This window comes from Mytilus edulis, chromosome 7, assembly GCF_963676685.1.
Source record: "Mytilus edulis chromosome 7, xbMytEdul2.2, whole genome shotgun sequence".
In the NCBI taxonomy this organism is placed as follows: Eukaryota; Metazoa; Mollusca; class Bivalvia; order Mytilida; family Mytilidae; genus Mytilus; species Mytilus edulis.
Window position 1 is genome coordinate 83,919,264 of NC_092350.1, and position 12,960 is coordinate 83,932,223.

General features: G+C 31.7%; 1 protein-coding gene and 1 long non-coding RNA gene across 2 annotated transcripts in view; one reads left to right on the forward strand and one right to left on the reverse strand.

Moving 5' to 3' along the window:
* The window catches only part of LOC139482701 (uncharacterized), a 931,021-nt gene that overhangs the window by 614,893 nt on the left and 303,168 nt on the right, over positions 1 to 12,960 (forward strand). The window lies entirely within an intron of this gene.
* LOC139482689 (uncharacterized) overlaps positions 2,779 to 12,960 on the reverse strand; it is a 33,435-nt gene continuing 23,253 nt past the window's right edge. The window contains exons 14-20 of the mRNA XM_071266756.1: positions 12,571 to 12,616; positions 11,033 to 11,269; positions 9,641 to 9,715; positions 8,959 to 9,087; positions 7,936 to 8,127; positions 5,281 to 5,364; positions 2,779 to 4,376 (exon numbers count right to left, since the gene is read on the reverse strand). Coding sequence (XP_071122857.1) covers positions 3,966 to 4,376; positions 5,281 to 5,364; positions 7,936 to 8,127; positions 8,959 to 9,087; positions 9,641 to 9,715; positions 11,033 to 11,269; positions 12,571 to 12,616 — 1,174 coding nt within the window. The 3' untranslated portion in view covers positions 2,779 to 3,965. The remainder of the gene's footprint in view (positions 4,377 to 5,280; positions 5,365 to 7,935; positions 8,128 to 8,958; positions 9,088 to 9,640; positions 9,716 to 11,032; positions 11,270 to 12,570; positions 12,617 to 12,960) is intronic.

The window sequence follows — 12,960 nt, forward strand, 5'->3', positions numbered from 1 at the left end:
TAAACATGATCAGATCGAAAAAGTAAATTGTAAAGATGAAGATAACATTATTGGTATTCAATTTAACCCCGCCACATTATGTTTTTATGTGCTTGTCCATAGTCAGGAGCCTGCAATTCAGTGGTTGTCGTTTGTTCATGTGTTACATATAGTTTTTTGTTCCTTTTTTTATATAAATAAGGCCGTTAGTTTTCTCGTTTGAATTGTTTTACATTGTCATTTCAGGGCCTTTTATAACTGACTATGCGGTATGGGCTTTGCTCATTGTTGAATGCCGTACGGATAATGAATGACCAAACTCAAGAGTAGAAAATCAACTGACAATGCCGTGGTAATGGAAAAAAATCAGAATATAAATAACAGTATACAATTAGAGAATTATTGAATGAGCAACACGAACCCAAGGGGTTTCATAATGGGCAACAGAAAGGTTACTACATTAGGCTGCATATTTAGCACCCGTCGTGATGTGTATGCAAGTATTATTCGACAGTCCATGAGACGCTAATAGACACATATGTTATACCATTCTCATCTACACATTATCAAATATAATAAAAAAAAAAAAAGGATATCATATAACAGCTGAAGCAGAACACTTTTCTATTTCCACAATTTATGGGTTTTTTTTAATTGCATCTTGACTCTTTAGCTTATAGAATTTTCTTGTATATTGTTTCGTTATATTGACGAAATTCAATTCGTAATCCAAACAGACATACTTTTAAGTGGTGCATATGACAATAATTGAGATCAAGCAGCCACTTCTGTGTAAACATACACCACGTACAGAACATACAACGCAACTGACTAAAAATCATGATATAAATGAATTTGACAAAATGACAATCATAATTTTTAAAGTTATGATAATTGAAAAAGACGACAAAATGGTGTTTGTACATTTGTAGTTGCTAATACATACAGTTATGTCGTACTTACATACGAGTTAAGGTTACGCTAGTAAAACTGGTTTAATAATAATCTACCATACATTTCTGTATAAAGTCATAAAACTGACATTATTTCCAGTTTTGTAATAAATTTATACATTGTTGGAGGGGTTAAAACTTTCTATGTGTAAGTGCACTATAATCAATTTAGATTTTTTTAATGGTTTTGCTGTTATTGTTGTTGATAGTGTTGTGAAATACTTAACTATCATCAAAATTTACCTCCTGTCTGTCAAATTCCAGTTGCTAGTTTCCGTTATTGTACTGAAACTTTAGTTACATATCAAATGCTGTCTTTGAAGCTAGTGGACTTCTAAGGGCGACTATTATAGGTAGTCCAACTACTCTTACACTTCTCTGTAACGTTGTACTTGCATGGTTTTATGAGAATAAACTATCTATCTATCTACACTGGTGTTCTGTCATCACTGAGGTTACTAGTTCGAATATTGCATGTGGAAAGAGCGCTCGACTCTAATTTTAATTGACTAAGGTTGCCGTTTTCCCTGTGAAAGGTCAGTGATTCTTTTTGTACACTAAATATTACTCCATTCCTAACAAATGACCGTTACGAATGATCATGATAGTGCTGAAAGTGGCTGTTAAGTTACCAAACTTCCGTGCATTACGCTGACTAAGTGTTGAGTTAAAATAATATTAAAGTGTTCTGCAATATCAGTACTTGTTTGTAAAAACGGAACAAATGATACCAAAGGGATTATTCAGATCCATAGTTGTAAACAATCGGACAATAACATGGCAAAACACGAAAATCGTTCATACAAACATGGCGATAATTTGGTAGGTCATATTAAAGAACATAAAAATTACCGATATTCATCCATGGTATCAGCTATCGTGGCTATTTCGTGTCATTTAATTATAGACACTATCTGCATTATCTACTCTAGACTCTTGGGTAAGGCTCGAATCAAAAAAGTTGACGCCCAAAACAAAACATATTTCTATATTTTTTAGAGATGTAGTGACGTCAGGTTTAGGATTTTTTCTCAGATGTTCGACAGGGTAAATCATTTTGCCACACATCGTCTACTTTTCTTTTTTTAATATAAGACTTCAATGACTCATAAAAGGTCATTTCCAAAATTTCATCAGATCTAGATGTCTTTTCTTACTATTAGAAGCCCAAATAATGCCAATGCCAACTATGAGGTAAAAGTCCAAGTCAACCTTTTCCTGCTATTTTTTATATATCGAAAAGGAGTTCTGACACTGATAAAATTTTAAAGCTTATTTTGTTCCTTAACGTAAAATTTGGTAATGAAGTTCGGTTGTACAGGTATGTAGAAAAAAATATTTCAAAAGGGATAGCACATCTTCATTGTTTACAGAGATGTTGTTTACCGTGTCTGGAAATTAAGAAACAATACCGGTAAAATGATAAATCCTTTAAATAAAATTATTCTACAAAGGTACCAATATACATAATGTAACACTGCCATTCGATCTTTCAATTTGTTTTGATTGGTATTAACATTGATTTTGTTATCAGTAAATTTAAAGCAAATTAAATGTTATTGCTATATATATATACACATTCACGGATCTACAATCTGTCGACTCCTTTATCTTGGCATTGCACTAGATCATGTTTTCTATGACTATTCATGACGTCATTACGCTAAATCCATTGGATGTTGGATGTATACTGATTGATGATTTAGTCTTTGATGCAGGATGTAGTATATGGAGAGTTGACTCATTGGGAATCATACCACGTCTTCTCTTTTGTATACCTTCTTATTTCAATGTTGGTAGTATCAGTTTCAGATTCCAGATTAATTTTGCATATCACAAGACTACATCCTTGCATATTTTTTTTATTAGGAATAAATATTTAGTGTCACATATATCATGTTTATGAATATAAAGTTGAAATATAGTGCCATTTTTACAATTTAATTAAAATAAAGCAGCATTATCAAACAGTTGAACGAAACAAATAGTCTTTCAGCATAGTCCACATTTGCAAAATAGACAGAAAACAATACGAACAACGAGAAAATAATAAGCGCTAAGGCCATAAAAGTATGATTGAATATAATATATTAATGTAAAGTACGAAAATAGTTCAGTCCTTTTAACTCGAAACAAGAACATGTGTTGTGTATATTGTGAATAATTATATATATGAGAATAGAATGATACTTTTTTTAGCTCTTTCAGATATGATAAATTTCAAAATATAAAAAACCAAAAGCTTATTTAAAAATTTAAAAGCTTACAATTCTTTATAAATTTAATTTACATCTATATTCATATAGCAGTCATAATAAACACATACGGATATATAGAGACATTTGTGTTCTGTTGTTTATAAATGTTGCTTTTATAATATAGAGTCTTGCTGAAATTATAATGAACAAAGCTAATACTTCATATACACTATCGCCAACAGATAACCTCCAAAGTAATTTTTGACTACCTTGAAGAATTTACAGTCGATCATTGCTATTCCCAACAAATAAAACCGTTATCTAGAAATTAGTCCGGTTTTACTTCGTATTGTAGCCCTATGATGTTTTTTATTTTTATTTTATATAAACATTATCATTTAACAAGTAAACGGGAAATAACGCGAAGGAAAGATCATGTACATTTTTATTGTAGATCTGGTGTTACTGGTCAGCTTTCTTTTATATTTATCAATTTGCATCAAAATAGGAAAAAAATGTCATAACTGACAGAATTGCATCATTCAAAGAGAATACTCATAGAAAACGATGTTGGTTAGTAAGTGTGAAAGTGTTAACATCTAAATCACAAAAAAAAAAAACTTATAACAATTGCATCAAGTCAATATACATTGACCAAATTCATATAAACAAACACTACGTTTTAAAAATACTCTGAAAATATATGCAATAATAATTCGTACTATGTATAACATACTCTAACGTGTCAACTACACATATAAAACAAGATAACTAACTTTTTCGTTTCTTTTTTTCTAGTATTGTTATATGTCATCATTACAGTAATATCTTTGATTTAATTTCCCGTCACTGTTAAATCTTTTGCAATCAATTCGTCTTCTTCTAGTCTTCTTTTGTCTGTAGGTTTATCAGGTTTGTCACTTACCGTGTCTTCAATTTCCATCGATTTCATCATTTGTAGTTCAATATTTTCTTCAAGGTTGTCCTGAACAATTGTGTTTGCTTTTTGGTGTATTTCTACTGTTCCTACCGAACTTTGCCTTTTGTTTCGTGATGATCCTTTTCCTACTTTATCATGTTTATCTCCATGTTTTCTCTCTTTCTTTTCATTATCCTTTACTTTAGGTGTTTTGTCAGCTTTTCTGATTTCAGCATCTTCCCCACTCGTTTTTATACTACGGAGCAATATTGTTGCCTCTTGCTTGTAACGTCTTGCATTTAATACAGTTGTTACAATACAACAAATCTAAATAAAAGAGTGACTTAAAATTAGTGTCACGTGTTCACCACCACTACACTGTTACCTACGTACTTACCCACTGTTTTAATAAATTTTTGGGAATAGATCATGATGACGAGTTAAGCCTTTTTCAACTGATTTTTGTACATAAATTAGGCCATTAATTTTCTCGTTTGAATTGTTTTACATTTTTCATTTTGGGGGCCTTTTAACGCTGACTATGTGATATGGGCTTTGCTCATTTATTAAGGCCGTATACTCATCTATAAATGTTAATGTATATGTTGTTTGGTCTCTTGTGGATAGTTGTTTCATTGGCAATCATACCACATCTTCTTTTATATGTATTCCGATGATTTTCCTGTTTGAATGGTTTTTAACTTGTCATTTTGGTGCCCTTGATAGCTTGCTGTTCGGTGAAAGCCATGGCTCCGTGTTGAAGACCGTGCTTTTACCTAAAATGGCTTTTTTTTTACAAATTCTGACATGAATAGAAAGTTGTCTCATTGACACTCATACCACATCGTCTTATATCTTTTTACAATACATTTGCTTTCCAATCTAGAAATGTCTGTTCATAACGGGCGCAAGTGTGTAGTCCCTTATGAAATATCTGTTTCCCATAAGACGAATAAACATTTATAATTGTCTTAAACACAAATACGTCCTCTGTTCCTTGAATGATATATCAACAAATAAAAATTGGAACCTAATATCTACGTGAAAGGGCAATACGACGGGTTGTACGTGCATGTGTGAGCAGAAATGGCTTTGTTCTCCAAAGCACCTAAGTTCACCATATATATTTTGATATGTGTGTTGGCTCTATGTTGCTTATTCTGTTGTGTTCTGTTTTCGCCATGTACTCGGAAAATGGTTGCTGTATACCCTTACACATACAAATACTCACTTCTGCTATTATGGTGATCGCCATGAATACTATGAAGACTGTGCTGTACGCTTCTAATATGTTTTTGACTGCAACATCACACGACTAAAAAAACCACAATACAAATCTTTACAATATTATAAACCAAACTGATGACAATGCATTTATATCATAAGGTCTTTCCACTTCTGTTTTTTCTTCTGACGTCTGAGATGCTTTTTTGTCTTACAACATATCGAATGGTTTTTTGGCTAATGTTGTTGTACAGTAATATTAATGGGGGTTTCAAAACTAACCCTGTGTGACCGAACACTAATTCTTATAGGAGTTATATCCCCGCGTCCCCTTTTTTATCGCTATATCTCTAAAACCGTAAAAGATTTTAACAAACTGTTTTCACCAAATTGTTTGTCTACTCTTAAGAGTGATTTCGTTAATTCAGACTGGAGTGATCGGAAGACATCTTATGAGAGTTATTTCCCGTTGTAAATTTAAGATAGGCGGTATGTTGGATAAATTCATTCGTTATAAGTCGTAGAGGCCTACAGTCTTTTAACATGAAGTCCTTGATTCATGTGAAGGAAATTGAGGTCAAGCTCAAAGGTCAAGGTCATGTAATCAATTTAGAATTTTGCTTGTTATCGTTATTCAAAGAAACTGTTACAGTAAATGATATGATGTGTTTGCCAAATAACTGTTTACAACAAGGTGCAACTTCAATTAAAGTCGAAGAGTTTTGTATAACCCTTATAGGAGTTTTCTCCCCTTATTTATTTGAAATGAGTATTTATCCACAACCATACAAGTGATTGACCTGGGGTCTTTTGATTTGAGATCACTGACCTATGACCTCAAAATTGAGGTCAAGTTCAAAGGTCAATTTGACGTTCTTGATGTTGACCTTTGCTCAAAATTCTTTCTGTTTCATTATCAAACAATTAAGTCTTCTGCATAAATAAAGGCAACAGTAGTATACCGCTGTTCAAAACTCGTAAATATATGGACAAAAAACAAAATTGGGGTAACATCATTTAAGATGATCCTTGTGACACCTGATAAAATCGGTGTTGTTGTGTCCTTGACAACAGCCGATTTACACCTTTTTATCCTGGGCGGCGTGTCATCCAGTATAATATTTTTTGTTCTACTAGTTTTCATACTGTTAGGCTACCGGACTGGTAGAAACCTCAGGGACATATTGTCGACCAGCAGATATTCCGGTCCGGTGGTGATAAATAAAGGCAACAGTAGTATACCTCTGTTCAAAACTCGTAAATATATGGACGATAAACAAAATTGGGGTAACATCATTTAAGATGATCCTTGGGACACCTGATAAAATCGGTGTTGTTGTGTCATTGACAACAGCCGATTGACACTTTTTTTATCATAAACCAATTAATGTCATTTTTTAATCAGTTTCATTTACCACATTCCATCAACACGGAGTGACGGTTTTTTTTAAATTTCATTCTTATTTTCGAGGTGGAAAGAACTTCAATTGTTCTCTGAAGAATTGGTTTTTGATTGTATATTGCATTCATATCATACATTACATAACAAAAGGTCACTTTTGGTTTTTTTTTCTTCCTCAACCAGTTTCACTCTTCCGAGATATCACCGAATGAATGTCAAAAGCTTGACTTAATCAACAAAGTCTAAATGGAACATTATGATATTGTCGATTATAACAAAAAGTTATCACTATTTTTAACTAAAATTTAAATTTTTTAAACTTGAATAGAATTGACTAATTAATTGTATTTCATTTTTAATTATTTTTCCGCTGTACACTCTGATAGTTGATGTTATGAACAAAAGATATGTTTGGGAAGTTATATTTCACGCATTTGCATGTACAAATGTATATACAAATTTGGGTAACACATTTTTGGAACACATCATGGAGTCGTATATACATCGTATGTACATCAAAGTTTTCAAACATTTTCAATTTTTTATCAACTACACAAACTTTGTTGGTGTCATATTTTGATTCTTTGGTATGTATGTATGAACTTTTTAGTCAGTTGAGTCATTGATGTATGTCTGTGATGTTTGTTTAATTATGTGTCGCTGATGCAACCCAATAACAGTCACATAAACATATAATGTCTAGTAGGGTTGCTCACCCATTTTTTAATATAACGGAATTCGATACGACTGTTATATATATATATAGTAGGAAGTTCAGTTGGCTATAAAATGAAGGTCTGTACCTCAGAAATATTTCAAATGTTTTCGCTGCTTTCCGATAAAGTTTATTGTTTTGATGTTCGATCACAAATTTCATGCTTATGTATATATAATTGCTGTTTGCCGAACTAATTATACACTGGTGTTCACAGGTTTGATATTTTGTGTCTCAGTTTTTAAAAGAGTTTGTTGAAAAACAATTAAAATGACCGTTTACGAGGTATTTTACAAATTAACATATTTTAATCCGTTTATTATTCGTTTGATGAAAATTATTATTATCATTAATGATGTTATTTTTTACGACTTGATAATTATTTTTCAATTTTGTATTTCATTAAAAAAAACATGTTATAAAATATAAAATGCCATATCAGATATAAAGACATGTTGGTTGAATTAATTAATAGCCTTTCAAACGACATAGCATGATAATAAAAAGACTACGTAACCTATATGTTGAGATAATGTATACATTACCTGTGTGTGATAGTAGCCATCTAGCATAGATGTTGTACAGTTGAAATCTGTCATCGGAAAGTAAGGGAAGACATCAGTCTGAGATACACAGCATTGTACTGGAATCTTTCGTCCCATAGAATAACTAAGTTTATTCCAGGAGGTAAGGACAAATGACGATTCTATCATAGGTCCTACTCCACAACATTCTGCCTATATGAAAAATGAAGAGATATTTCAGTGAACGTTTATCTGCTATGTTACACTCTCAGCTATGTATTATTCATATGTCTTATTTGGGTTGCTTACCTAATTCTATCAATGGAACTAGAAACAACTATGATAAAAATTGGAAATTAAACTATCTATAAAAGAAGGAATAACCTATCATTTCTCCGGGTAAGCCTGTACTAGGCCAGGAATATGACAGTTGTTATTCATTCGTTCAGTTAATTCATTACATGTTATTTGTCAATTTTATAAATTAACATTAGAGTTCGGAAAGTTTGTTAATACTTTTTCACGGAACATCAAATATACAAGATATATGCGATTAGTTTTCTTTATATTTGACAAGTTTGTGTTAAGAATTAATTTCGTGTATCATTTATTTGTTTGCTCTACAATATAGACAAATTCATCAGAAGAATTCTAAATCAAACTAGGTAAAGAATTCTTTCAGTAAATGATTACCGTCCATTCTAAATTTTGCACTTTACTCCTGAATTTCCTTCCGATGTTTAAGTACAAATCGTTTAACAACTTTATTTTCGAATATCCCAGTTCAGCAAAAATGAAATGACTACTTTCATTGGTTAATATAAAATATATCTTTATTCGTTTCAAAGTTAACGAAAATGTTATAAAGTATAGTTATAATTAATAAACTTCACTTCATTTCAAAGTTGTTTTACTTTTTCCTAACAATGGATGGAATTGTATTTTGTATGAATTTACTTCTTGTTTAACGTGACGGAGTGTTTTTAAATAAAGCATATTGTTTCGTAGTGTACTCAATGTTTTTAATATTTTTTTCTATCAAACCTTCACAAATAGTGTGTTCCACGAAAGTGACAATGACCAAGAATATAATGCTGAACTTTCAGACCTGTAATATCCACCATCATAGCTAATAAACTGTTTCATGAGTTCATTTTCTAGCTCTGAAGACACCTATCAGTAAAATTGTGAATGAACAGATATGTGAGATTAATGTAAAACAATACACAACCTTACAAAACAAGTTAGCAGAGCACATCTTAACACATTGTCTCCAATAATATATATCTCAAATGATAATATTGGTATCACCTTAACGTTGGTCAAAATCACTCTACCAAAATTGAAAAAGTTAAAGCAAATCTTCCGAACAATATAAGACTTTTTTATGTATTCAATGTTATGTTTTATGCTGTGATTAATTTTCAAAAATTTAATTCTGCAACTTGATTCCGTCACAATAACGTCATTACACACAAAGTTAGAAACATTTGGCATTGATTAAAGAAATCGATTATTTGTCTAGTTTCTGTTGTAAGTGAAATTTGAGACACTTATTTTTCATTTATTCCATTGGTATTTGATTCAAATATGTTTTATCTTCCCATGTCCTCATTTAACTTGCTTCAGTAACGTTATAATAACTGATATAATCAGAACAAAATGCAAAGCTGAACTCACTATTTAATAGGATGAATAAAATAAATAATGAAACTGTTTAACTAACATTGACAAAATACGCCACCCATAATCCTTCTTCAAGGAGATTTGCAATTGTCGTAATACACAACATCCCAGCACTCTAGAAAAACAGAAAAGAATGAAAATTATTAACATGTACCACCCTTGATAAGCATTCAGAATGACGATAATACACTTCTGTTCTCGTACAATGAACAAAACAATATTGATTTTGTAAAATATATTTCTATGTACCACGTACCACCAAAATAAATGTTTGTATTTACCTGTGACGTTATTCTTTTTATAAGCATGTTGAACAAGACTATAGTTTATTCTCTGGTGTTGTTTTACATCTCAACTCCCCTCCCTTTAATCAATTTTAACCCCCAAGGGTGACAGGGGAATAGAAATATGGTCACTTGGTCTTCTCCCAACCGGCAGTAAAACGCTTGCCGAAGTGGGGCGTCCGTTTGGCTGTGCGGGATGTATTAAGTTCGCAGTCACGTCCGGTCAGAATGGGGACGTTAAATCCGATGTCTCGTTTAAAGAGAGTGCCACGCTCTTTGCATGTTAAGAACCCTTACAACAACTCTTTGAGGGCCCGTAGGTGGCCTGTTGTAAGGCAAAATTTCTGTCCATATTCAATATACCCTCATTATCCAGTGGCAGTCGACATTTACCCGACTATCATCCTTTTTGGCCTCCATTATGACAAGACCTACCTATTGTGTTAATTGTGAAATTGTTCTCGTCCTGAAAATGCATGAACTATTTGCCACTGGACGTTAAGCAACCAACAATCAATCAATCAATTTAATCAATTTTTGTAGTTACATTGTGTCATACATCAACTTAATTCGTTCATTGTATGTTTACTTGTTTTTGTTATGTCACTTTATTGAGATGAACCATTTCACTTGGTATTTTATAGTGTGCCTTTCTACTTTTGATGTTACACTCTTATTTCAGGAAAGGGTAAAGGTTGGCTCCAGTCAAAACATTTTAAACAATCTGCATGTGTTTCAACCTGTCCTAAGTCAGGAACATATAATTCAGTGTTTGTACTTTGTTGACGTGGTTTGTAAGTATTTCTCTTTACTCATTTTTATATAGATTAGAACGTCGGCTTTCTGTTTGAATAATTTTACACCTGTCATTTTTGGGTCATTTATAGGCTGCTTTTCGCCATGAGCCAAGCCTTAATGTATAATGGTTTACTGATACTAACTTTGACTTGGATGGAGAGCTATCTCTTTGGCAACTCGTACTAGATCTCGTTATTTCTATATTAAAGGAACACATTTTATTCTCGTTATTCCTGAATGACCAGGAAGCAAAACAAACCATATGAGACATGCACTATTAGTATTACAAAAAATCATTGATAAAATAAGTTTTGACAAAATCCTAAATGAAAGAACATTTTAGTACTTACGACAAAACTAAAAACATATTTCAATTTTGGTAAGACCAAAACAATCATGGAAAATATAACAACTGCTACAGATACAGACGAAAAGGTAATAGTCACAATGGAAAATGTTGAGACAGCCGTTGTTAATGTATGATCTGTAACGTTTATTCTTGAAAATAATGCTTGTATATCCGAGTTTCCAAATATTTTGTCGTATCTTATGTTGATGGCTACACAAAGCACTACAAGGTTACACATCTGTTAAATTAAATAATCAATGATTTACAACATTATTTGGTACTTATCATGTCAAAAGACTTTCGAAGTAACGTTCCAGCTCAGAACATCAGAGATTTTGAATGGAAGAGGGAAGGATTAAGGCTTAAGGGCATACGATACAGTTACAGGGGAGGTAATGACGTTGCTAACGTAAATTGTTATTTTCGCGACGTCAAACTATGACTTATCGGGAAAAAAATCAGTTTTCGACTGATTTTTATCATTCAATTGATTCAACTTTCACACGAGTTCATAGACCCATCTTTTTTAAAATGCCATTTGGTTTGATTACGCGAGAAGATTATGTCTGCCAATTTTCATAAAAACGTAAATAGTGCATTTTTTTTTTAAATTTGATGAATATACAGCAAAAAATTATGTTCTTTTCTACATTCATTAACATTTGATAAATATGAGTTATTTCTGAATGTAAAATGTATAAATTTTTAGGATACTTAGAAAATACAGAAATTACAAATTCTTTAACAAAACATATTTTGCGTTTATCTTTAAAAACAAAAAAAGTAATGCCTTTCTTTCGAAAGGAAAAATACGGCCACAAATCCGAATTTTGAGCAATTATACAAAATTTCGACCTCATTTTACCCAAAAAGTAGCACATGAAGGTAAATTTTCATTACATATTTGTTTTAACCAGGTAAAAAATAATCTATATGAAAATTTTTATCAAATGTAAATACGGGATAAAAACTGTATCGTATTCCCTTAATACATAATCAATACTTATTGCATGATTTTACTCACTAATTGGGTAATGTGTGTAGTATTCATTGATGTACTTCTTTCTATTGTGTCGAAATAAGAAAATTGTGAGTTTGCTGCTTTGATTTCTATTATGCCTTTAACAAATCAAGTGTTTTTCGTCAACTAATTGAGTTAACATGATTGAAGCTGAACGCTCATTATGTTTTTAACCTGCACATGTTTCGTTACTGTTCCAAGTGATGATTTACGGGTTGGATTTTTTTCTTCTTTTTGTTTGTTTATATGTTTTTTTGCTATTGAAAATGCGGTGTTTTTGACTTTGCAGTACATGTTGTAATATAACGCAAATAGTAGAAAAGACAATTATGGTGACCAATTTATGTGTATGTTTATTTCATAAAAGTATTATTTGTTTTGTTGTTGTAGCGATCTTTTCGTATATCTCCTAAACAGCAGATGTGCCATATATGACAAAATAAAGCAATCAAATGACACTGACAAAACCAATATATATTAGTCAATCGTTGATTAAAGTTATACTACAAAATACTCACAAACAAACTTCCAAGTGATATAAAATGAACCAGGGTTATTTTTGACCTAAAATATAGATTAAAAGCATTTATTGTATATAGGTTGCATCTCTTTTATGGTTATTTCTATGAATTTCCTGTTAGCAAAAGTATGAAGTACGAATACGCGTCTGGTGTATTATATTATTAGTTTGGTAGGTATTAAAATGTCGTAGTGTTCTATTAATGTTTTTCCATTTATTTGATGCTGTCCTGTGATGTTATTTTGTCATTTCAGTGTTATATTCAACATTGCTATAAAAGCGGCAGGTTTGCCTAGCCACAAAACCTGGTACGACTCACTATTTTTAAATGTCCTCTACCAATTCAGGAAAATGTCGATTGTTATTTTATAGTTCGTTTCTGTGTGTG